Source organism: Zootoca vivipara, chromosome 6, assembly GCF_963506605.1.
Source record: "Zootoca vivipara chromosome 6, rZooViv1.1, whole genome shotgun sequence".
Lineage (NCBI taxonomy): Eukaryota > Metazoa > Chordata > Lepidosauria > Squamata > Lacertidae > Zootoca > Zootoca vivipara.
In genome coordinates this window covers 68,127,680-68,153,174 of record NC_083281.1, presented here as the reverse complement: position 1 = coordinate 68,153,174, position 25,495 = coordinate 68,127,680, and the positions used below count along the sequence as shown (strand labels likewise).

The window sequence follows — 25,495 nt, the reverse complement described above, 5'->3', positions numbered from 1 at the left end:
ACTTTGCTGCAGGACTTCTTATTCAAGTGGGATCACAAACTCAACATGAGATATAATAGGTGATTATTTTTTGCTTTGAGGGTCATTTCTTTTACTGTCTGACCATTCTTGTCCTTTTTTCCTTTTAACAGATAAACGCTCTGTCGTTGTTCCTCCTCTACCTAGTTGAGATGATATCATCTGGTTTGCAGATTATCTACAATACAGATGAGGTATGAATTGACCAATCCATGAATCAATAGAACATGTTGAAGGTATTATTACAGTCTTTGTAAAATCACCCTATGGGGTAGGTTAATCTGATAGAAAGGGGAAAGTCACCAAGTGTGTTCTATGGTTCCCCAGGTTTTGCTAGTCCTACACCAGGCTAGCCTGTTTTCCATACACCTTAGTTAAGAGATGTTCTTTGGATTGCATCTGGATTGTTTTAAACCTAAGTTTTCACTCATAAGGTTGCTTTTAAAATATCATATGTGGGGACCCATAACTTTTCCTTTTACTTATATATTTAATTTCTATACCGCCCTTCATCCGAAGACCACTGGGCAGTTTACAATATAAAAATACACCCCATAGTAACAAATGAAAACAATACCACCCCCACTCCAGTTTAAAATGCCATAGATTGCTCAATTAGCCAAAGGCCTGGGAGACGAGGAATGCTTTTGCTTGGCACCTGAAGATATGTAACAAAGGTGCCAGGCAAGCTTCCCTGGGGAGTGCATTCAATAAGTGGAGAGCCATCACAGAAAAGGCCCTTTCTCGTGTTTGCTATCCTCCAGGCCTCTCATGGAGGATGCATATGAAGAAGGGCTTTAGATGATTGTTGTAGGGTCTTGGTCAGTTCATATGAGGAGAGGCAGTCCTTGAGGTATTGTGATCCTGCGCCGTTTAAGGTTTTACCCGTCAAAACCAGCACTTTGAATTGGGCCAGGAAACTAATCAGCAGCCAGATGGGCCAAGATTGGTCTTATATGCTCAAACCGTATTGCCCCAATGAGCAACCTGGCCACTGCATTCTGCACCAGCTGAATTTTCTGAACTGTCTTCAGAGGCAGTCCCATGTATAATATATTGCAGTAACCTAACCTAAACATCTTGTTGCAATTTCAGAATATTCTAGCAGCAGAGATTGCTCTGTTCAACATTCAGTCTTAATAGTGTTGGTTTTGTATATGGAAACTGTGGTTCAAATCCATGTTCAGCTATGAAACTCCAGGATGGGGAAACCTTTAACCTTCCAGATTTGGTGGGCTACAACTCACTTTATTTCTGACCATTGGCCATGCTGTCTTGGGCCAATGGGAGTTATGACAGGCTTCCTGTTCTCAGTTTATCCCTATTCTCAGTTTATCCTACCTCATGGGATTGTTGTGAGAACAAAAATGCAACCCTGTGGAAGCTTCCCTCTTTGAGCTGTTTGAAGAGGGGATGGGAAAGAAATGTGAAACAAATCTGTCTTCTCTCCAAAATTCATGGTGCTGTCATGGAAATAAAGGATAGGTTGGTAGAACTTCAAACCGTCATTTAAATGTGACTTTCTCCTTTCATGCCGTTTTCATTCATCATCCTTCAGCTGCTTCTAAAGCCCATATAGATTGATTTGGATAATCAGTGCCTTTCAAAGTAATATAAAAGCCTTAATCTCAGCAAGAATAGTGGGGTTTTTTTTAGTGTTATTGCAAGTTGTGCATTAAAGACTTGGATTCTTTTATGGAATTTTCTTTGTTGGTTTTGTGTGTGTACATGTACGTGTAGCAGGGATTACCACTAATAACAAATAATGCCCTTATTGTTGTGCTAGGAGCTGTACATGTTCAAAATGAATACAAAATGTCCATGCAAGTCCTCGTTAATGAGTCACAACAGATTGCACAGTCCCCACCATTCCTTTTAATGGATAGATTCAGAAATGGCCCTTTGAATGCTGGTTTTTTTAAAATGTGGTTTTAGTCTTAACATATTTAGAATTTTGACAATCTGTTTCAATCAAATCTGAATCTCACTACCTACCTATAAAGTCACAATGTGTAATTCACTCTTCCATTTACAACTGTGGGTTGCAGCATTTTCTTCTGGACTGATTTCCTGATTGAAATTGCACGCAAAGCTGATAGTCAGCCTGTATAATGGGTTTCCAAACATGATCCATGTGTGCACAAGTGTGCCCACCATACCTCCTACAGCTCTTGTGAAAGGTCTTAGTAAGTATCCCCTTAAAAATCTACATGATCTGTTTGCTCTTTCTGCTCAGTTCCTGTTTGCACAGGCTCAGCCTTTATTACCTGGAAATGCCCCCTGAAACTTGCTCACATTTTGGTGGATGCCAGGATTGGATACCCGCGCTTCCACCCAAAGCAGAGGAGAGGTGCAAAGAGCTTCTTTGTGTGAGCAGATGTGGTGATAGCTGATCAGGAAGCATGCCCATACCATTTTGTCTCTTTGCTTGTTTTTTTTTTTTAGGTGTGGCAGCCATTTTGCATTGTGCCATGCCCCCATTTTGTAGCTGGCGCTCATGGCACTTTCTCAAAATTTGAGATGTGGCCTGCTTCTCAGGCAGAATGGTCTCCCTACTTTCCCTTCCACACTGAGCTCTGAGCGCAGATCAGGCACCCCATCTGGTGCCCCTGCAGCCTCTGACTCTGTGCCCGGATCATTGCTAGTTAAAAGGGTCACTATTATAAATAGTATTTAAACGATGTATTCAGAGTGTTTCTCCTGAATTATGTACAGTGGCTGGTGAGATTTGCTAGGTGAGAACTGCTAGTGATCACTGCATGGTGAGTGGAGAAAGGGATTTCCACCCTGATCTGTTGATGGTGTTGATGGGGTGCTCCACCTAACCCAGTGCTGAGTACCCAGCTGAGTTGCCCCTCTTGATCCCAGCAGCCTGCACCCAGACCAATATCCACTCATCAGTACCCCTACCATCACCTCCACCAGTTCTGGAAGGTAAGGTTTAGGATTCCCCATCCTACCTTTGTGAGGATACAGTGACTGCCAGAAATTTCACCTAGCCAATCGCCTGACTGGACACAGCTGATTAACCTCATTAATCTTTAGAACTCTCCTGACATTTACAGATAGGGGACTGAGTGGTAGTGCCTTGCCTCCAGCCATCTGATAGGTTCACTACTAGGCTGAGGTTTGAACCCAAGATTGATTTGGTCCACAGCTCGCACTCTTATCCATTACACTACACCAAATCGCCTCTTCATGTGATGAAAATTGATCCGGCTGTGCAAGGCGGTAATAAGACTCTGTCGCCCAGCTGGATGTTACACACTTTGAATTTGCTCCTAGCTCTGAACTGCTTTTGACTTCCTTTGAATTGGCCCCTTTTCTGTATAGCTGAGTCTATTTTAATGCTTGAAGACTTCTTTGGGACCTCTTCCCCCTCTCATCTTCCTTTATTTCACATTTAGACAATTCACTTGTGCAGGATGTTACACCTATTGAGTGCAGTGAAGCAATTCATTATTACTCCTTTTTCCCTCGGAGGTAAATGAGCTGCCTCTGGTAGTAGATGAAAATGCTGAGCAGGTTTGAATGGTTGGGTTAATTTAATGGGGTTTGTTTCCCAGCATAGAACAGCAGTATTTGTTAAATCCTTACAAACGGGGGGGGGGGGGACTTATTTCCAGTTTTGTTATTTAAGCAACAGGTGTATACAATGCACCATCCCTGGTTAAGTGCCCATGAACCTGGTCTATAGCTTAATATCATATGAAATGGCATGTATATGTTTAAAATAAAAAACGAGTATTGATAAACTATGGCTTAGCAACTGAATAGGGGGAAATAAAACTTGCAGAAGGAGACATTTGGGTCGCCTTTGCCTCTTGGAAAGCTTCTTAGGGCACTCTTCTGAACAGAATGTTTTGTGACTCAGATGGCTCCTGGAGGGAATCACCTATATTGGGAACCATGAGTGAGCAGAGTGTTCATGAGACTCTCACAACACTCTGGAGAGTCTTTTAGGAGGTCTGCAAGGGAGGGGGAAGAGGGGTCAGTTCCATTCCACAAGATTCATTCTGCTTCTGGAGCTCCAGAGCCAAGACTTCATCTTGAATTATGTGTACACTGAAATTTCTAGAGAAACACAACTTCTTATTTCAATTCAGTTTGTTTGTAAATGGGCAGTATTTACAATAAATAAACTTAAGTTGGTCCAAAGCCAGGAGCTGGTTGGTCATTAACATTAATAAAATGTGGGCAAGATGGCCATACTGAAGTGGCTGAAGGTTGGATGATACCACTATGATTTACAAATGCTTTTAATTCTTTCCTTTTTCCATATGTACATCACTTCTTTGTTTTCCATCTAAGTGCCCAAGTTCACCATTAACCTGAATGTTTCCAACCTGCGAGTTAAAATAACAATTTTGTGTGTGTTAGGCTCTGTGTAGTTTTCTTGCAGGATTAACAAGATGCAGACAGATGGCCGGTGGTTGTAAAGCTGTCAGCTAGGAAGCGTCTGCTCTGTGCGGGGCTCATGGACAAGATTAGACCGTTCAATAGAATCTCTGTTTCTATAGGCCACAGAACAGCCAGAAACATGTTTACAAGATATTTACATGCCAGGGTTGTTTAAAAGCAGCAACCACTAGGCAAGACAACTATCACTGGCTTGTTAGTTAATGGTACTAGAAGAGGCAGAAAGAAGGAAGACAGGAGAGTAGCCTCAGCAGCGAAATTTATTGATTTATTTAGGCACCTCTCTACTGCCCAATCAGTTGCGTCCTCTGGATGCTTTATAGAAATTAAGCAGTGTTATAGCAGTTGGAGATGTGCATCTTTCTCCTCCTCTCCTGGCAACAGTGCAGAAGAGGAGAGAAAGAGTTGGCAGTTGCCATAGCACAGACTGCTTCTGACCAATCAACTCAATGCAGTCCCGAGTTATATGTCCCTATAGCCGGGGTGTGGAACCTTTGACCCGTGGGCCAGTTTGGCCCAGCAGATGTCCTATATTGGCCTGTGAAGCCTTTCCCCCCAGACCATGCCCACTCTTCCCACAGGTACCATCATAGGCAGGTACCAACATGGCTACACGGAAAGAATCAGGAGCTTAAAGTGAGCTCTCAATTTGTTAGACCATGGCATGCTTCCAGCACTGATCAGCTGATGGGTGGTGGGAGCAAGCCTTATTCCAACAGCACAGAGCAATTTGCTCTGAAACCACTTCTAAGACTGAGCCCCCCCCCCATTTTAATTGGTGTGCCAATGCAAACTGCTTTGTGCTACTGAGCCCTGCAGAAACCAGGCTTAAGCTCATACCTCATCAGCTGATGGACAGTGAATTCTAGCCCACTGAATTGGTCGTGCAGCCAGGTTCCCTGTGGAGAATTCAATCTCGCAGCCAACCCCTGCAGAAATCAGGCCTGAACTCACTGCCCATCAGCTGAGTTCATGACTGCTGGAAAGCACTTTCCGAGCCCTGTGCTCAGTGCTTCCCAAGTGTCAAGCATGGGTCTGGGAAACCCCCTGTACTACAGCTTCCAAATGTTGCACAAGGGACAGGTGGGCGGGACAACCTACCTCTCAATCATCTAACATCATCATGACTTGACCCTCAGAGGTGGTGGCAGATAATGATACAGCCAACAGGAGCAAAAAATGTTCCCCATTCCTGCCCTATAGCGACAGAATATATACTGAAACAGAAAGTAAGATCAACAGAGACATCTGAAAATTTTGTAGCATCCAACTATGGAATAAATACCGTGTTTCTCACATTATAAGTCATGTCTTATATTAATTTTTTCCTGAAAAAAACACAGCATGGCTTATTTTCAAGGGATGTCTTAATTAAAAAATAAGTACCGGTACCGGTATCTGTGCAGACGACAGACCTGCTCCCACCGGGTCTTCGCGCGCGGCAGGCAGAGGCTGCAGCCGGGTCCTGGGTCTTCGCGCGCGGCAGGCAGAGGCTGCAGCCGGGTCCTGGGGCTGCGTGCGCGGCAGGCAGAGGCTGCAGCCGGGTCCTGGGGCTGCGCGCGCGGCAGGCAGAGGCTGCAGCCGGGTCCTGGGGCTGCGCGCGCGGCAGGCAGAGGCTGCAGCCGGGTCCTGGGGCTGCGCGCGTGGCAGGCAGAGGCTGCAGCCGGGTCCTGGGGCTGCGCGCGCGGCAGGCAGAGGCTGCAGCCGGGTCCTGGGGCTGCGCGCGCGGCAGGCAGAGGCTGCAGCCGGGTCCTGGGGCTGCGCGCGCGGCAGGCAGAGGCTGCAGCCGGGTCCTGGGGCTGCGCGCGCGGCAGGCAGAGGCTGCAGCCGGGTCCTGGGGCTGCGCGCGCGGCAGGCAGAGGCTGCAGCCGGGTACTGGGGCTGCGCGCGCTGCGCGCTGAGGCTGCAGCCGGGTCCCGGGTGTCCGCGCGCAAAGGCTACAGCCGGGTTCTGGGGCTGCACGCGCTGCGCGCTGAGGCTGCAGCCAGGTCTCGGGGGTTAACGCGGCAGCAGCAACCCTTCTTTGCCACAGACCTTCTTCCACCACCCGGTACGGCTTATTTTCGAGGTATGCCTTATATTTTTCCACCTCAGGAAAATCCTGCCATGCCTTATTTTGTAGGGATGCCTTAAAATATGAGAAACACGGTATTGGCGTATTTCAGGTTTTTCTTTTTTCCCTTCATCTCCTTTCTGTTTTCTTTTTCTCTTAGGTGTCCTTCATACAAAACCTTGTATTTTGTGTGGAAAGGGCATATCGTGTGCCCGACTTTGGTGTGTGGGAAAGAGGAAGCAAATACAACAATGGCAGTACTGAACTGCACTCCAGGTATGGTGTGGGCAAGTCCTTCTGTTTCCAGTCTGTGCTGCTTTTGCATGTATTGATCCATGAAACCATTTTGTCCCATTTCCACATTAATGTACATTAAAAAAACACCCACATGAAAATTGTTATTTAAATCTCTATGTTAAAACATACCTGCTCTCCAAAGCCACATTGCCAAATGAATTTTCTCTCCAAAACTGCAATGGAACATTTGGAAATGTGAAATCAGGTTGATAGCTAAGTTCTGATTCATGCATTAGCCTGGAAGGTACAGCTGAGGTCAGTTCATATCAGGTTTCTTAAATATTGGAGCCCTAATTCAAAATGAAAAGAAAATGGTTTTGCTTTTGCTTTCAGATGGAGTATCTGTAAGTGAACTTAGCAAATGGTTCAAAATTATGGTTCCTACAATATTTACAAAAGTATTGCATTTGTAGAATGTTAATATGATAAAGCAGAAGATGGCAGCTTTTTAAAAAGCCAGATGAACCCATCATTAAGACCAAACATCCTAAGAAAACCCACTGGTGAATAATAAAGTGATCAAAAGCAACAAATAAACACTACAAATAAACGATAAAACAAACACTTAATATGCTTGCCTGGAGAGTGAATCCCCCAAAGAGGACTTTACAGCTGAAAAGGTCTAATTTTGGATTGTTGTTGTTGTTTAGTCATTTAGTCGTGTCTGACTCTTCATGACCCCATGGATTATCCTAATTTTCCCCATGGATTATCCTAATTTTGGATTATCCTAGCCTAACCTCCATTGGTACAAGGACCAATAGAAGGACCACTGATACCTAGGCAAATTTGTATGGAATGAGGAAGTCCTTGGGGTGTTCTGACCCTAAGCTGTTCAGGGCTTGGAAAAGTTAAGCCAGTATCTTGATTTGTGTTCAGAGGAATTGTGAGCCCATGCAGTTGTCTCAGGACTGATGGGATTTGTCCTACATGCCCAGTACCAGGTTGTTGTTGTTTAGTCGTTTAATTGTGTCTGAATCTTCGTGACCCCATGGACCAGAGCATGCCAGGAGTAACTGGCATGTTCTATTATAATGGTAGCTTCTGGTCTGTCTTCAGGGGCAGCCCCACATACACTGCATTGCAGTAGTCCAAATGGGACAATTTTAAAGCTGCTTCAGTAGTGTTAGGGAAAGCCATTCTATTTCTGATCAACCTGGATACTGTAAAACAGTATTTATTTGTCAGTCTTATGGTTAATGAAAGATGACTTGAGTCACATGACTGTATACAAAATGTACTCTGTCTGTAGTGTAAATGAAATCACTTATATTGCCAGATAGACATGAATAGCTAATGCTCATTTGTATTCTCAGTTTGATTTGAGTGCAAAGTTTTGAGTTTTCTTGATACAGCCTAGGAGCATATCCTGCATCCTACTGGATTAATAACACTGGAAACTGATTTTTCCCCTTTTCCTCCCCCATGCTATAAAGTGAGCCACTTTACTTCCTAAGCAGTGATCATCTTAAGGACCAAGTGGCAGGCTCCCCTTGTTTTAAATATAACTCTGAATATCGGACCATACTAGGTCTAATATTATTCTGGGAGTGTTCAGACAAATACACCTTATGGTTCATGTAGCCAGATCATTACAGACTCCAGGATAATGTTAAAGCTTCTGTGGTCTGACTGCTTCTGTCTTAAGAGTGCCAATATTCTTTGTAGTTGTGCTCTTTTTATTACCCATACCCTCTTGAAATAAAATTCTGAAATTATATGTTACCTCTGTTTGTGCTCCATTACCAGTGAAGTCAGTAGAACTGTGGCCTTTTAGATGACAACTGTAATAATTTTCCTGGGAAAATAGCTTACAAATACTGTAGACTAAAAGAGAAGTCACAATGACAATGGTTATATATAAAATTTGCTGTATTGGCTCAGTGCGTTTATTTCAGCATGCAGTAACATTAAGGGAGTCAGGTGGGCGCTTGTGTCTGCAATTTTATGTATTTGTAAGTTCTCCTTGCAATAAAAATGAGATACTTGTAATAATTTTAGATGTTTCCTTTTGTTGCTTTAGTACACATTAAAATATATATTGGTAACTTAACTCAAGAAGCCCAGCTATTTCAATAGACCTTAAACTACTTTTTTTTTTAAGTGTCAGACTTTAGTCCTTGATCTGAGTGGTTGTATTCAGAGAATGTGTCAAGGTCATAAACTTAGGGCTGTTTCTGTGCTGGAGAGACTGTACTCTTACCCAATACAAGCAAAGTACAGTACAAGATGTTCGGGGGGGGGGGCATGTAACACTACCTAGGTATTTTGACCACAGAAAAGGTGCCGCCTCAAGCAGCTAAACGATTATGCCCAGTTCAGACATCACAGCAAAACCATGTAATGCCTTTTGGGACCGTTTCTCAGGCCTGCATGCTCTTCTCTTCCCTTATTTCTGGTTTGTGGTAGTCATAATTTGCCATTGCATGTGAACCCTTGTTTACACTTAAACCCAAACTGGAAGCCACAGGATCATGTGAGCATGATAGTTTTGAGGGTTTTTTCTACAACCAATTGGTATTTTGAGTTAGATAGATAATGACCCTGCGGCCCAAACCATTACATTCAAAAGAGATTTAAGGTGCTTCGGGGTGTTGCCCCAGACAGATCCTTGAAAGTTGTAGGAACCATTCAGACTGTGTTTTTTCCTGTAATCTTGAGCTGTGGTACAGCTCTATCAGCTATCTTTTAAACCTGCAAAATCTATCTTTGTTTTCAGGTTTAACAAATTTAGCCATGGCAAAGAAAAAATGAGGAAGGAACTGACCAAAGGAGACTTTTCTCTCTCCCTGCCCAATAAGTTAGTATGGGAAAAGAGAATTCTGCTCTTCATCAGGTGTGCACCTGATAGCCGTGAGACAGATTGTGACAGATCAGAGTGTTATGAGAAACCGATTCAGTTTGCTGTATGGAAGGGTTAGTAGCAGGAGCCATATGCCCGTGTCAGTAATTAGAAGAGTCATGCCAATAACTGAGTCAAGGGTCAGAAATGGATAACATTTCAGGGAGTACATGGGAATACGTGCAGAGAACAACCTGAGGGTAAGGTCAGGCAAACCTTAGAAGTCATTTAGACAGTTCTTCCTACTGACACATTGATAACAGGACTGTTTTGTATTTAGGCACAACAAATTAACTGTTCACTGTCCCTTTAAGGGTAACCCAGCTCTGCACACTTGCATTAAGTGTCTTGGCAGGGAGCTGTTTGGAAGCCTCTTAATAAATCAGATTACTAACACCTGTGCAGCCTGAATTCTGTAGTTGGAGTCCAAGTGATAATTCATGGACCAGCCAATGCAACCCTGGGGTGGTGTAACCTTAAATGCTAGTGAGAGAATAAAACAGCCCTGAAAAGCTGGACCAGGGAAAGCCATCCCTGGGGATTCTAGATCAGGTCCCCAAATCTGTGCCCAACACAAATTCATGAAAGAGGAATGCCATGTTTTCCAAATTTCTATTGGCCCTGCCTAGTAAGACTGCTCATTCAAAGAGAGCTGCACCCTAATGCAGTGTGATAATTACCAGCCACATCTATACAGTACTTTCAAAAATGCACTGCACTTTGAAATTCCGGGGGGGGGGGGGTTCAGTCTCAAACCCACACAAAATCAAAACCTTGTACATTGGACTCCTTGTGAAAAATAGGTTCATAGCATTTCTTTCAGACAGCACAGCTTTTACTGCTGAATTTTCTTCGAGGAAGATTTGCTGTTCTGCAATCATCCGCTGATTTTTGAACAGCAAGCTTTGCAACATCTCGCTAGAATGGTACGATTCAGTCCCATGTGTTCGAGCTCCTGAAGTATTCATTTGTCCTGTAACCATTTTGATCAAGCTGTTCCCAAGCATCTGCTGAATACCTCTGCAAAAACACTGTTGACATCTCCCATCTGTGTTACTGATAATAGTGGTGTTTCTGAAATGCAGCATCTTTGTACTCCCGAGCTTTAGAAAGGCACCGGAATCTTCAACTTGTTCTCCTTTGTTCTACAGCTAATATACTGCTGTCATAATGCCTGTCCCTATTAGGGTTATTTTGTTTGTCTGCTTGGCTGCCTTTTTAATGTAGCTTTCAGTCCCAAACACCTACGTATGGTTTCTTTTATTTTCTTTAATGCTGTTTAGCACTGTTCCCAACGTTTCACACAGATTCATCATTTGTGAGCATGGGAAAATTATACTCAGGACACATAGCAGGTTTCTGAGGTTCTCAGTAATTGAATCCGAGTCTTAGTAGCTGGGTTTCTTTATGTTGCTTGTAACCTAGTTTCTTTGTTTTCTGTCTAAAAGCTTTTTCTTTCTTTTTTTAATCCCATATATCTAGTCTGGATTTGTTGCTTTTAATCACCTAATTAGTAGTGGCTGGAAACCAGCATGTCCTGAATGAGTGAAGAATTCAGCAGGCAGCTGCAAGCATGCAAAGAACTTGTGAGCTGGGTGAACAGCCAGGATGGGAGGCAATTTGAGGACAGCAGCTTCTATTCTTGCGGTGTCTGTAGCTGAAATTTTGGAAAATCTTAACTAGTTTCCAAGGGGCTTTTAGCGTCAACAAGGCAACGTCGGATAGAGTTTTGAAAACTAGGTGCGGACAATGTGGATTACTGAGCCACTGTCACTGCCATCAATATTTTAATGCTGGTTCTAAATGTGTTCTATTGGATTTTAACAAGTTTGTTTTTATTACCTTGTATTTTATTATGATGTTTTAAAGATGTTGGAAGTCATCTTGAATCCCAACTTGGGAGAAAAATGGGATAGAAATGTAGTAAATAAATAAATACATATCTCCAATCCCTTTCAAAATTTGGGGGAGTTTTGGCTCATGCAGTTAAAGGACAATCTTCCCATTTCCTTTGAAACCTGCACCTTTCCTGAAGTCTTTAGCTCTGATTGCATGTTTCTTATATTAATTCTTGGAGCCTGCAATTAAAGATGCCCAGAAGACAATGGACTGTAATTTAGTAGTGGAGTGCCTTGTCTTTCATATCTTGTTCTCCAGCAATCATGAAGGCATCAATCAAGTGCCCAAAATTTTACAGCAGCCATAATACTTAATCACAGAGTTTGTTCTTGGAAATAGCTCTTTGGCATTCTTCAGACTTGCCAGCTCCTGTTAGCGGGGTATATTGGCACCTCTAACAAGCTCTTATATCCATTTTATTGGTGTCTACGCCCTATGCGTAGACAAAAAGCAGCAGCTAATGTTGTTGTTCCTCATTGCAGTGTATTGTCTGTTCCCTTTTCTTTATATTTCTGCCACAGTTAATGTCTTAAACTAGGGGAACGGTAAAGGGACCCCTGGTCCAGTCGCGGATGACTCTGGGGTTGGGGCGCTTATCTCGTTTTACAGGCCAAGGGTACCAGTTGGCTAATCTTGTTCCTGAAAAAGCTACTCATTTGTGCGGGTTTAAACAGGGAGGTCTCCATTAATAACTAATGCAAGTGATTATCCAAGTGATGAGTTTATCATGGCTTGGTATTATTGCACTTTTACTGAACTGCTGTACTTGTAGTTCCTGGAGAAGATTTTTTGTGTGAAGTTTGTGTGCTCATCCATTTTAGATCTGCTGCTCTTTGAATAAACTTTTAAAATAAATAAATTGGAATTGAGCTATAATACTACTACTACTACTACTAATAATAATAATAATAATTTTTATTTTTTTATTTATACCCCGCCCTTTCCAGTTTAGAAACTGAGCTCAGGGCGGCTAACAACAAATATAAAACACTGATTAAAAACGACTTAAAAAACAGCTAAAAACAGCATGAAGTACAACATAGCATCGCCAGGGCTAACTGGCCAAGTTAGTCCTGCTAAGGCCAGCAAGGAGAACAGGGAAGAATTTAAATGCGGGGGACCCAGAAGGGTTTCTTCATAGAAAAAGGGAAGAGAAAAAGGAATGGAGGATCAGGCTAAATTGAAGGTCAGGTGGAATAACTCTGTCTTACAGGCCCTGCGGAAGGAGATGAAGTCCTGCAGAGCCCTAGTTTTATGGGACAGAGCATTCCACCAGGTTGGTGCCATCACTGAAAAGGCCCTGGGCCTGGTGGAGGACAATCTGGCTTCTTTAGGGCCCGGGACCCTTAAGCTGTTATTATTCGTGGACCTTAGGGTCCTCTGCGGGACATACCAGGAGAGGCGGTCCCGTAAGTACAAGGGTCCTAGGCCCTAGAGCTGAAAGAGAAGCTACCTGATTTTTATGTATTTATTTTATTATTAATTTAAAGTATTTATCTCCTACCTGCTCCTTGTAAAACAGCGCTCAGGGCGGCTCACATCACATTAAAAACCATTAAAGAAAAACATTCCCAAAATAAATGAAATCAAGTTCAAGTGCAACAGATAAAAAGGAACTTGAAAGAAAGGAATGGCTCAGTCCTACAGGCCTGACACCCCCCGCCCCCCAAAAAACCCCACCCTGCAAGTATAAATCAAGTACATTAAGGAGAGGGCTTACATACTTTTACCCAGATGTGGAACCTTTCCTGTCACAGTGGCCTGGGTGGGCTACTTCAGAGTAACGACTCTACACAGCTCTGCATTTTATCCTTTTATTGGTGCTGTGTATTTACAGTGCTCAAGGCAATGTTATTTACAGATAGTGTTACATGTTGTCAGTCTTCCTCAGTACCTCCGAATGGAGGTTGGCGCGTTTTTCTCCAGCAAAGAAGCTTGGGGAGACCCAACCTCTTCCCACGACGTTTCTTGCGCAATTCCGGGGTGGGCGGGATCGGCCTTCCCCCCATGCTGCCCCCTTCCTGTCCCACCTTGGGCAGTGGCTCCGCTACCTTGCCTGAGCCTCGGACACCACTTCCTGCTTCTCCACTTGAGGCGGAACTCTCCCTGCTTTCCCCAGCGCTCGGGGATGGGCTGGAGCTCAAGATGGGAGGGACCTCCCGGTATCCCCTGTCCCTCACGTTTCCATTTGCAGGAACCCATTTATTTACAATGCAGGGGGCATTAAAAAAGTAATCCCACCCACAGTGTCAAAAGTTTGGTCCACTGCATCACCTCATTGTGTAGCTCAGGCCCCATCATGGCACTCTCTAATATTTTGAATTTGCTTGTGGCTCATTAGCCCTAGAGGTTGGCTTTCACTGTTTTTAGAAGCTTGCTGTTAGTGAAACAGCATGCTCGCCAGTCCAGCTTCTGTTAATGTGTCATCCCATTATCTGGATAACAATAACTTCTAATCAGCAGAAGATAGAAAATTGTGGAGTTTCACCAACCTTTGATGGCAGCTGCTTAGAGCGGAGTTTTGTAGCCAACCTAATCAGCTTTTCCTTGTTGAACCAATTAGAATTAAACCCCACAAGCCTTTTTTCTCTCTTCTTTTCCTGGCACTGCTTCTGAAAGGCTTTGAAACCTATTGGTGTGACGGTTAGAAATAAAGGAACAGTCTAAAATCAATGTTTCATGGTAAGCTGTTAATGAAAATGTTCCGACAGAAGCTATATTTGTATGATAAATATGCTACACGCAGCAAGACGCTTGTTCCCATTTCCATTCTTGCTTCTGTGAGGTTGCAGTAAAATCATCAGGCTAAGGTCGCTTTTAATTTGAATCTGATTAGTTTTTCCAGCTCGTATTTCGTATGTGTACAGTATTACAGACTGGGCTTTAATTTTCTAAACGCCTGCATGCTACTGAATGTGAAGGCCAAGGTTAAATCCATCATTCCTTTCTACTTTGATCTTAGGGTCTGTTGTCAGTGCCATTTTTACATTAAGTTACTTTACTTTTCCCACACTATTATCCCTCATAAATGATAGTTGCCCTAATGAAGGGCTTTACACCCAGAACACACCAGTACGTGCGCTGGCCTGTATGAACTTGAACATGTGTGCTCCCTCCACCTCTCCATCTTGTTCAGTATTGCCGTTCTGACGGCCAGCAGTTTACTCAGGATTAGCTGCACAATCTTAAGATTCTTTTTATGTGGTGATAATGGCAAATTGAACGTGGGACCTTCTGTGTGCAAAGCTTGTGTTTTACAGCTGAGCTGCAGCCCCCTTCTCCTATCTATTGTGGTCTCCTGATCTCTGACCCACCTTTAAACAAACAACAACAACAACAACCCCAATTGTGAACATTTGCAATCGCCACTGAATAATCACCAGATAACCTCAGGGTACACACAAACGAATCATCAGTCCATCTACCACCTATTCTTAATGATTTAATTTCACGGAAACAGCTGGTGCTGTTTGGGTTCATAAAATAGATATTCTCTGTAGATATTAATGAGGTGTTTATTTTAAAAGGGACAGGGTAATGCCCAATTAACTAGACCAGAAATGTTTCAACTGTCAGAATATGTCTTCCTCAGCAAAGAATGTGACCTCAGTATGATGTTGGAGGAGGTCCAATAGTCATATATCGCCTTGGTATAGAACAGGGGTAGGGAACTTTTGACCCTCCAGAGGTTGGACTCCCAGCTCCCATAATCCCCAATTGTTGGCCATGCCAGGGGGCGCTGAGAGACGTTGGAGTCCAGCTACTCCTGAAGGGCCAAAGGTCCCTCATCCCTGCCTGTCTGTTCATTTCCAGGTGTACAGTCTTAAAGCCAACACAGTGTGTTACCATGTGGGCTGCCCTGATAGTGGTAGAAGCACTTATTCTTTTTGCCCAGGCCTTTGATCTTAGTCATTTGGAGACCTTCTTAGGGTAACAAGCAACTAATAAGTGCTAACATCAACAACAACCTCCCATCTTTTCTGCTTTTTTAGAAATATTTGCTCTTCAGCTCTTTAGTCCTCACCCCAGCTGAAATGAAGCTTACCCTCACAATTGCCATCCCTCCTGTTATTGCCTCTCCCTGCTGCCCAGCCTTGCAAAATTTAGGTTTCATGCATGTGGTGCTATTCTGCAAAGTTCCATGTCTAGCGATGGTGCTGGGTGTCCTTGGACCAGCCATCTTCTCTCAGCCTAGCCTACCTCACAGGGCTGTTGTGAAGATAAAATGGAGGGGGGGGAACCATGTACACAATCTTGGACTCTTTGAGGGAAAGGTGGGATAAAGTGGAATAAATAAGTTCACATGTGCAAAAGCTTCCAGTGCTTTATCATCAGGCTCTTGAAAGATGAGCACATAGAGCACTGATGTTTTTTCCTGTCACTGGTGCCCTCTCAGCAAGACCTTCAAACCCATAGCCCCAGATGTCCAAGCACAAGGTGACTCCATATATATAACAGATGGCCAGTGACCTTTAAAGATAAACTGCTGAAAAGTAATAAAAATAAGCCTACTATATCATCATTTTACCCTCGTTTTGTGTTTTTTTTTTCAATTCCTCAGCAAGAACAGATCTGATGAGCAAGGTAGCCTTGAGGGAGTTGGATTTTATTTCCAGAGCTGTGAGCGTAACAAACTTTTATTTCTTCTTCTCCTCTCTTTTTCAGTTCTGTTGGGTTAGCAAAAGCAGCCCTAGAAGCAATTAATGGATTCAACCTCTTTGGCAATCAGGTAGTAAAAATATTTAAGTATTTGTTCATTTTCCATTTTTAATTAACGGCTTGTTCTTCAGTAAATTGCTTTCATTGCAGATCAAAGGACACCTAATATCCATATGGTAAAGCCTGTTCACTCTCCAATTTTCTATTATTCTTTTTTAAAGAAGTAGGCTAACAAATTATTTCTTTCTACTTTAGATACAGGATTCAAAGGCTAACAGGACCAGCTCATTCCTCAGTTAACAGAAGTTACTTTTCCTTTCAGTCATTTATTTAACGCTTGTGAAAATGAAAAGTATAAATTTTTTGCTGTTCTAGTCTTTTGATCAAGACATTAAACAGCTCCGGCTGCTTATACAAATACTCTTTCCATTTTTCTGTTTTCAGCCTCTGATACAGCACACCATCACTTTCTTTTACTGACCTTCTTAAAGGTCTCCTCCCTCACCCCCTATCAGGTAATTTGGGAATCCATCGAATAGCCATGCTTTTCATCAATTGCTCTAAATCTGCTTTGATATGCATAGCCTTCTCTTGATTATCACAGAATCTGGTCCTAGCTCTGTCTCACTCTCTACGTATTATACGGCCATTAAAAATCAAAAGAAAAGGCAAAAGCAGAAAGGGAAAAGGTCTAATGCCTTGTGTGTGATCTGTATGTCCCTAGTCTGGAATTGTTTTACAAGAGACCAGTTTTCAGGAGGAGAGGGAGGGTAATCATCCAGGATGGGCCCAGTGAGTTCTATTGCCACACCGGAGTCCCTGCTTTCCCTGGACAGTTCCTTTTAGATGCAAGTTGGCTAAGAAAGGAAGCTTCCTGCTGCACAAGGCCAAAGGTTCATCTAGTCTAGTATCTTGTTTCCCAAGATGGCCAACCAGATGCCTCCAAAAAGCCCACAAGCAGGGCCTGAGGAAAACAGCCAGTGTGTTGTAGTGGTTAGGAGTGGTAGACTCGTAATCTGGTGAACTGGGTTTGCTTCCCCGCTCCTCCACATGCAGCTGTTGGGTGACCTTGGGCTAGTCACACTTATTTGAAGTCTCTCAGCCCCACCTACCTCACAGGGTGTCTGTTGTGGGGGAGGAAGGGAAAGGATATTGTGAGCCGCTTTGAGACTCCTTTGGGTAATGATAAAGCGGGATATCAAACCCAAACTCTCCTCCTCCTCCTCCTCCTCCTCCTCCTCCTCCTCCTCCTCCTCCTCCTCCTCCTCCTCCTCTTCTTCTTCTTCTTCTTCTTCTTCTTCTTCTTCTTCTTCTTCTTCTTCTTCTTCTTCTTCTTCTTCTTCTTCTTCTTCACATTGTTGCTCCTCAGTAACTGGTATTCGGCAGCATTCAGCCTCTGACATAGCAGTTCCGTTTAAACATTGACAGACTTGTCCTCCATCAAATTTTACCAGTCTTCCTTTAAAAGCAAGCTACTTGACCCCCACTACATTTGTGGCAGTAGATTCAATTAATTTAATATATGTTGTGTGAAAAACTACTTCCTTTCATCTGCCCCAAATTTCCTGGCGACTGGATAAGAGGCAGTGAGACAGAGACAGTCACTCTGTCCAATTTTTTCTACACCTTACACCATGGCAATACACACACACACACACACACCAAATGGTAGCAGTTTCTTTTTGTGGAAATGTTGTCGCCTTTGTTTAATCTGAGGACACCACTGTCAAAGAAACCACTGGAATGCAGAGTAGCAGACACACTTATCTGAGAAGCTTAAGGCTTCTTAAAGGGATTCAGCTTAGTTTTAACTGGATCCTTATGGTGAGCACAGGGCAAAGTGTAAACAGCTACCAGGAAAAAAGAACCTTTCATTTTTAATTTAACAATGTCTTAATCTGGGGGATTTGGAAGCTTGAGCGTTTGCAAGTAACCTCTGTTTGGCCTTGAAATAACAGAGCTCATCCTTCTTGCTCTCTGAATGCTTTCCATGAATATAGAGCTGATTTGTTTTACAAAATGGATCTGTGAAATCCATGACTTAGGCCTTATTGCCATACGTTGCGTTTATCCCCTGTCTCAGTACAGAAGACCAGATCCAAGGTGTGTCCTGCTGTGTGTATTGGGCTAGATACATGAGACAGGCCCATGATGGTCATGGAGGCCATGAACTCCTGATTCACTCCAGGCAAGTCAGCTTCAGCATATATATTGAAGTCCCTGGAGACTGAAAGTCTTTGGGGAGGGGGTCCTCAACACCACCCCTGAGACTACCTCTGTCAACTCAGGGAGGAAGACTGTGTTAGGCAATGGGGTGCATAGTGGACCAGCTGAATCCCACTCCTGTCTTGAGTTTCTAATGTCAGGTATAGATACTGGTCAACTGCAGGATAAAGTACCTGACCAGGGAAATGAAATCCTTAATGATCACAGCTACTCCATTTCCTCACCTCTAAAAACATGACTGACACTTACCTTGATACCTGGGGAGATTTACACCTTCTTCCTTCATCCAACAACATCTCATTTATACAGGCCAAGTTGGCATGTCCTTCTAGGACAGGCACCCCCAAACCTCGGCCCTCCAGATGTTTTGGACTACAATTCCCATCATCCCTGACCACTGGTCCTTTTAGCTACGGATCATGGGAGTTGTAGGCCAAAACATCTGGAGGGCCGCAGTTTGGGGATACCTGTTCTAGGATAAGGTGAATGATAACAAGACCTTTCCATTGACTGACCTGTCATTTCTTAGCATCATCTTAGCATTTCTTTCTACAGCCCTGTGAGGACTAAGATAAGCCTAAAATATTTGTAACGCTGGAAGGTGGATAGAACTAAAATATCTAACCATCTTTTCCCTGGTCAACACTTCCATTTTCCATCACCACAGCACCTCTTTCTCCCTTCTCTAGTTCATTCCTTTCACCCCCATCACCTGTATAATACAGCACAAGAACCAAACATGGAGCCCTCCCAGATGTTGGACTCCAGCTCCTGACAGTCCCAACCAGCACGGTATGGTGCGAGTTGTAATCCAAAAACATCTGGATGGCACCACATTGACTCCTCTTGAATCAGTTGCGCTATAGTCAGTAATGACAAATATTAATTGCACTATATATCAAGGTAATCATTAAATTACTGTTTAGCCAGTCAACTATTTAAAAAATCTACTCAAGAAATTAATAGCTGAGTCCAATCCACCCTCCCCACCACTCAGTTAATATAATTTATCTTCTTCTGCCAGCTGAATTGTAGTCTTCACTGTAGACAGCTGCAACCTTTCCAGCCCAAGCAGTTTACCAGGTCAGCACTTCTAGGCACATTCTTCCTACCAGCTCCTCATATAATTCATGGATCAGCATTCACAGAGGCCAGAACCCTGCCTCCCTGGTGTTAACTCTTTGGAGGTGACCCACTTTGCATGAAGGCCTTTGGGTAAAAAATGTAGCCCCTGAAAGTCATGGCCACTGCTGTCCTCACTGGTTGGGCTTTCTGGGGGCCTCTCTGGGCCTCCTGCCAACAAAATCTGTGGTGGTTAGCTGCTTTTCACTCTCGGCATCAGTAAGTGGTATGCTGTTATGATCCAGTTCTTCCCTGCTGCTCCTATACAAAATATGGCCTTTGTTCCCAAGGCTTAACATTGCTATATTTTATACTGAATATGATTTCTCCATGCCACTTCTGCCATTAATCCTTGATGCTACTGGAATTTCCTCTTGGACCACTAGCCCGGGACTACTTCTTTAATTTCTCATGGTTGTCCCCACAACTGTCCTGGTGGAGATTTGTGGTGTTGAGGCACCCAGCTGGAGGTCACTGAGGAATGTCTTATCTCAGCATCCTTCAAGCTGCAGAAAGAACCCCACCCAACTGAAGACAATTTGGTTGCATGTTCAGTTTTGTCATTTTATGCTAGCGTACTTCCCACTAGGCTTAGCCTGCACTCATCCCTCCCTGTAATAGTAAGCACAAGTGGGGAGTACTGATAGAAATGGATCTCAAATGGTGTTGCTGAAAAAGAGGAATCCTTATGCTCGGGGGAAGTCTCGGGTTTACAGTACAACACACACCCAACTCTAAAATCTCCCCCAAACAATCTTTTGAGGACTGAGCAATATAGGAGCCAAAAGATGGAAAACTGAGTGGGTGGGAGGAGGGTGTGGATTGCCTTATAACTTACAGTATCCTAGAAGAGGGCATTTATTTATTATAAAATATCAAAGCAGTTCACAACAACTATACATAAAAGCATACAATTAAAAACACATTGAAAAGGTTATCTTCCCTTTACAAGGGAAGACTTAATCATGCTCCCTGTGTGATGGTATGGCCGTAAAGCTCAGTGTCCTCAGTTTGCTCTTGATGAATTCTGAATGTTTTTCTCTGTCAAGATTGAAGTGGTTCTCTAGTAATATAAAGTGAAAATGACAATAGTCTTACTTCCTCTCATCCCTTTCTGGAGCAACTCTCTTGGGTCATGTCTCATTGCACCTCACAACAGAATAGTAATTTTTGTTGACTTTCCCTTGTTGATCCATGCATCTAGTTCCATGTGTTCAAGCAAGCTTTGGGCTCATGTTTCTTGATGATATGCCTAAAACATTTCATCAAACTTTCAGGATTTCCAATGTGTTTCAGTAGAAATAAGTAACAGGTGCATTAGAATCATAGAATCTTAGAATCATAGAGACCACAAGGGCCATCCAGTCCAACTCCCTGCCAAGCAGGAAACACCATCAAAGCATTCTTGACATATGGCTGTCAAGCCTCTGCTTAAAGACCTCCAAAGGAGACTCCACCACACTTCTTGGCAGCAAATTCCACTGTCGAACAGCTCTTACTGTCAGGAAGTTCTTCCTAATGTTTAGGTGGAATCTTCTTTCTTGTAGTTTGAATCCATTGCTCCGTGTCCGCTTCTCTGAAGCAGCAGAAAACAACCTTTCATCCTCCTCTATATGAAATCCTTTTATATATTTGAGCATGGCTATCATATCACCCCTTAACCTTCTCTTCTCCAGGCTAAACATACCCCGCTCCCTAAGCCGTTCCTCATAAGGCATTGTTTCTAGGCCTTTGACCATTTTGGTTGCCCTCCTCTGGACACGTTGCAGCTTGTCAGTATCCTTCTTGAACTGTGGTGCCCAGAACTGGACACAGTACTCCAGGTGAGGTCTGACCAGAGCAGAATACAGTGGTACTATTACTTCCCTTGATCTAGACACTATACTCCTATTGATGCAGCCCAGAATTGCATTGGCTTTTTTAGCCGCTGCATCACACTGTTGACTCATGTCAAGTTTGTGGTCTACCAAGACTCCTAGATCCTTTTCACATGTACTGCTCTCAAGCCAGGTGTCTCCCATCCTGTATTTGTGCCTTTCATATTTTTTTTGCCCAAGTGTAGTACTTTACATTTCTCCTTGTTAAAATTCATCTTGTTTGCTTTGGCCCAGTTGTCTAATCTATTAAGGTCATTTTGAAGTGTGATTCTGTCCTCTGGGGTATTAGCCACCCCTCCCAATTTGGTGTCATCTGCAAACTTGCTCAGGATGCCCTCAAGCCCATCATCCAAGTCATTGATAAAGATGTTGAATAAGACTGGGCCCAAGACAGAACCCTGCTGCACCCCACTAGTCACTACTCTCTAGGATGAAGAGGAGCCATTGATGAGCACCCTTTGGGTTCGGTCAGTCAGCCAGTTACAAATCCACTGAATGGTAGCATTGTCTAGCCCACATTTTACCAGCTTCTTTACAAGAATATCATGGGGCACCTTGTCAAAGGCCTTGCTGAAATCAAGATAGGGTATATCCACAGCATTCCCTTCATCTACCAGGCTTGTAATTCTGTCAAAAAATGAGATCAGATTAGTCTGACATGACTTATTTTTCAGAAACCCATGCTGACTTTTAGTGATCACAGCGTTCCTTTCTAGGTGCTCACAGACCATTTGATTAATGATCTGCTCTAGAATCTTTCCTGGTATTGATGTCAGGCTGACTGGGCGGTGATTGTTTGGGTCCTCTCTTTTCCCCTTTTTGAAAATAGGGACAACATTTGCCCTCCTCCAGTCTGCTGGGACTTTGCCTGTTCTGTGGTACAACATTTTCTGATCATGAAGCAGTTGCTGTAAACAGTACAGTTAGATTTTGTAGCATCGCCCCCCCCCCCAATTCCTCCCCTACACTGATCACACACTTGAAACCAGGTAAATGAATGTAGACATATTTGAGAACTATTTGAATGTGTGTTAAGGAGCAAGATGGCATAATTGCAAATCTTTTAATTGCCTTTGAAATACTGCAATATGTTTGTTTGTTTTTTTTTAAAAATAATGCACGAGATAGAAATTATACCGTACACGATTCAGTAACTCAGAACCAGTTGTTTTTTCTGTGAGATCTCTGACTGATAGAAAACTAGCTGTTGCTTAACTGTTTGTATGAACAAATACTGTCTCAACATTTAGAAATGATCAAAAGTTCTAAAATTAGGATTGGCAGGAAACAAAAGAAATTACTGGTATATCCTGTAAAATTCGGTTCTATTAACAAAATGGAATAAACCTTAAACGAGCTTTTTCCTGAAAAATAAAATTTAAGTGGCCTTCAACATTTTTTGTAACTTTCAAGAATATTTTACATGCTAAATTTTAGCAGCTTTCAGGGAGGGTTCCACTGTCTCAACAGGGCACAGCACTGCCCTGATACCTGCCCTGGTTTCCCTGTACGGGATGGCTAGGTGTGGAAACCGCAATTTTAATGTTCCATAGTGCCCCAACAAAACAACTCGTAGGGCATTGTAGCAGAATAAAATGGTGGCTCCCAGTGCTGAAGTCAAACCACCTGGCACTGATCAGAACCCTGCTTCTCATCTCTGCTGCCTCCCCTTCCCCAGCTAAACCTGCAAGTCAGAGAGAGCCCACCAGAGGCCATTTTGCCCAGAGCCCCCTCAAACCTGACACAGGGCCACACTTATGCTTCATAATGTGTTCAAATCAGACAGTTCCCTCGACCTTGGGAGCAGTTTTTGGAACAAGACAGAAAGCCACAGAGCTGCTTTTGCCAATGTCCAGGCAGCACAGTTGTGTTGTAGTCCAAAACATCTGGAAGGCACATGGTTGGCAAAAGCTGCATTATGTGGAGGGAGGAGGTTGGAAACGCCTGTTCTACACATCTGGTTGTTCACTTGCAATTGAATAGGGTCCCTGGCATATTTCTTTGGTGGGATCAGGGCAGGGTCATTTCACTACGTCGATGTTTTCTTTCCAAGATCTAGCGGATGTCACAGTAAGCATGGGAGCATCTGTAAGACACTCTAGCTCATTTGTTTCTTTTCACGAAGAATTAAATTTCTGACTTTGACATACTGTATTTCATAGGCTGAAGCAGCTATCTTGCTAAAACTGTTTGTAACACATTAGTGGTACTACAACACAATTTTAGCTTCTGCTACTAATTTGTGTGGATCATGTCATCTGCTGCACTGTCAAATAAGTGTAAAGCACTGAGCATGTGCACAAGGACTGCTGTATTGCCGTAGCTACAAGCCATGGCAGTGCACTGGCACTCTCAGTACAGTGGCCAGGACACAGCAGCAAGGTGGGCTTGTACTTTTGGCCCGGAAGGGGCTTCTTGACCCAACAGGTGTGGTCCCACAGCTTTTTCATATTGATGTACCATCATCAGTGTGATGTAGTGGTTAGCGTGTTCGACTAGGACCTGGGAGACCAGGGTTCAAATCCCCACTCGGCCATGAAGCTCACTGGGCGAGACCTTGGGCCAGTCTCTCAGTCTAACCTAACTCACAGGTTTGTTGTGGAGATAAGGAAAGGGAGAACCATGTATGGCACTTTGAGCTCCCTGGAGAGAAAAAAAGGGATACAAATGCAATAAATACATAAATAAAATATCCCTACAAATTCTTAAGCTCCTTGTCGGTAGTAGGATTTTCTAAATACATCCAAACCACTATCGTGCTTCCAGATCTATATTCTTTGATCAGATTATTTTTAGTCATCAAGTTATTGACTGTACTGTATAATTAAAGCTTTCATCTGTTTGCTAGAGGTGTAATTCAATAATAGTGGTAAATAAATCAGAAGAGTTAAGTTTCTGTAATCTCAAGTCTCCTATCTGCTAACTGGTTTTAAAATGTCTATTTAATCCCTTTAATATTAGTGAAATAGTATTATGTACATTTGTCTTGGAAATGTCATTGTCTATTTGAAGTTACTAGTATATGATTGCTGATAGCAATCATAATATTTGAAGAACCCATTCACTTTTCTCGTCTTTGCTATGCCAGGCTTGGGCTGTCTATATCCTATGTTGTGTTAATTTTCTATTCCATTTACAGGGTTGCTCGTGGTCTGTCATATTTGTAGACCTTGATGCCCACAACCGGAACAGACAAACTCTTTGCTCATTACTTCCCCGAGAATCAAGGTCCCATGTAAGTAATTTTTGATGAAACAGAGTTTAACAAAACATGGAGCAAATGCATCTGGGTATAGCTATTAGCTATACTGCCAGTTTAATAGTCTGTTTTTTATATGTATTTGCTAAGCAAGATTTATAAACCCCTTAATAATATATGTGGTTTGCATAAGAGTATAAAATATTCATTTAAAAGTAGCAACATTAAAAAGAGTAGATGAAATTAAATTATGAAAATAGGGGTAAAACCAACAGTTTATAAAAGAAATAAACACATAAACTAAAGGTCTGCTGGTTAGGGAGAAATTACAATTTACTGTTTTAAGTACTATTGCAAAAGGGAGATTTTTCTAGATAGCTGCTATACTTGTCGTTCACAACAGGGCAAAGAGCAAAATCCTTTCATTTTGGAATGGGCACTACTTCCCCACTCCCAGGGCTTGAAAGTGGATGCCACATTTTCAGGGTCCCATACCCCTCTTGGCTTCTTTCAGGACCGCAGACCGCACTCCCTTCTTTTTCTCTCTCTTTTTAATTATTTTTATTAATTTTCCAAATTATTACAAATCAAACCAAATTAGGTTTCCCGCTCCTGTTGCAAACATATGTCAATCATTTCCTACCATAGCTGCATCATTTCTTATTTAGTGCCCAGTTGTCATCCTTCACTTGCCGTTCGTCTGCACTCCCTTTTTGTCAGACCAAAGGAACCCTGCTTGTCACAGGGGGAATAAATCACCCCATCTACCACTCCCCATTGCTTTGCTTGCACATCATACAATGATAGGGCAGGTCCACACCATGAATTTAAAGCAGGCATCCCCAAACTTCGGCCCTCCAGATGTATTGGACTACAATTCCCAT

The 25,495-nt window shown here is 43.0% G+C and overlaps 1 protein-coding gene across 4 annotated transcripts in view; it reads left to right on the top strand.

Moving 5' to 3' along the window:
* PHKB (phosphorylase kinase regulatory subunit beta) overlaps positions 1 to 25,495 on the top strand; it is a 153,413-nt gene that overhangs the window by 51,574 nt on the left and 76,344 nt on the right. For all 4 annotated transcript variants that reach the window (XM_035117350.2, XM_035117348.2, XM_035117349.2 and 1 more), the window contains 4 exons: positions 132 to 212; positions 6,651 to 6,766; positions 16,194 to 16,257; positions 24,552 to 24,647. In XM_035117350.2, coding sequence (XP_034973241.1) covers positions 132 to 212; positions 6,651 to 6,766; positions 16,194 to 16,257; positions 24,552 to 24,647 — 357 coding nt within the window. The remainder of the gene's footprint in view (positions 1 to 131; positions 213 to 6,650; positions 6,767 to 16,193; positions 16,258 to 24,551; positions 24,648 to 25,495) is intronic.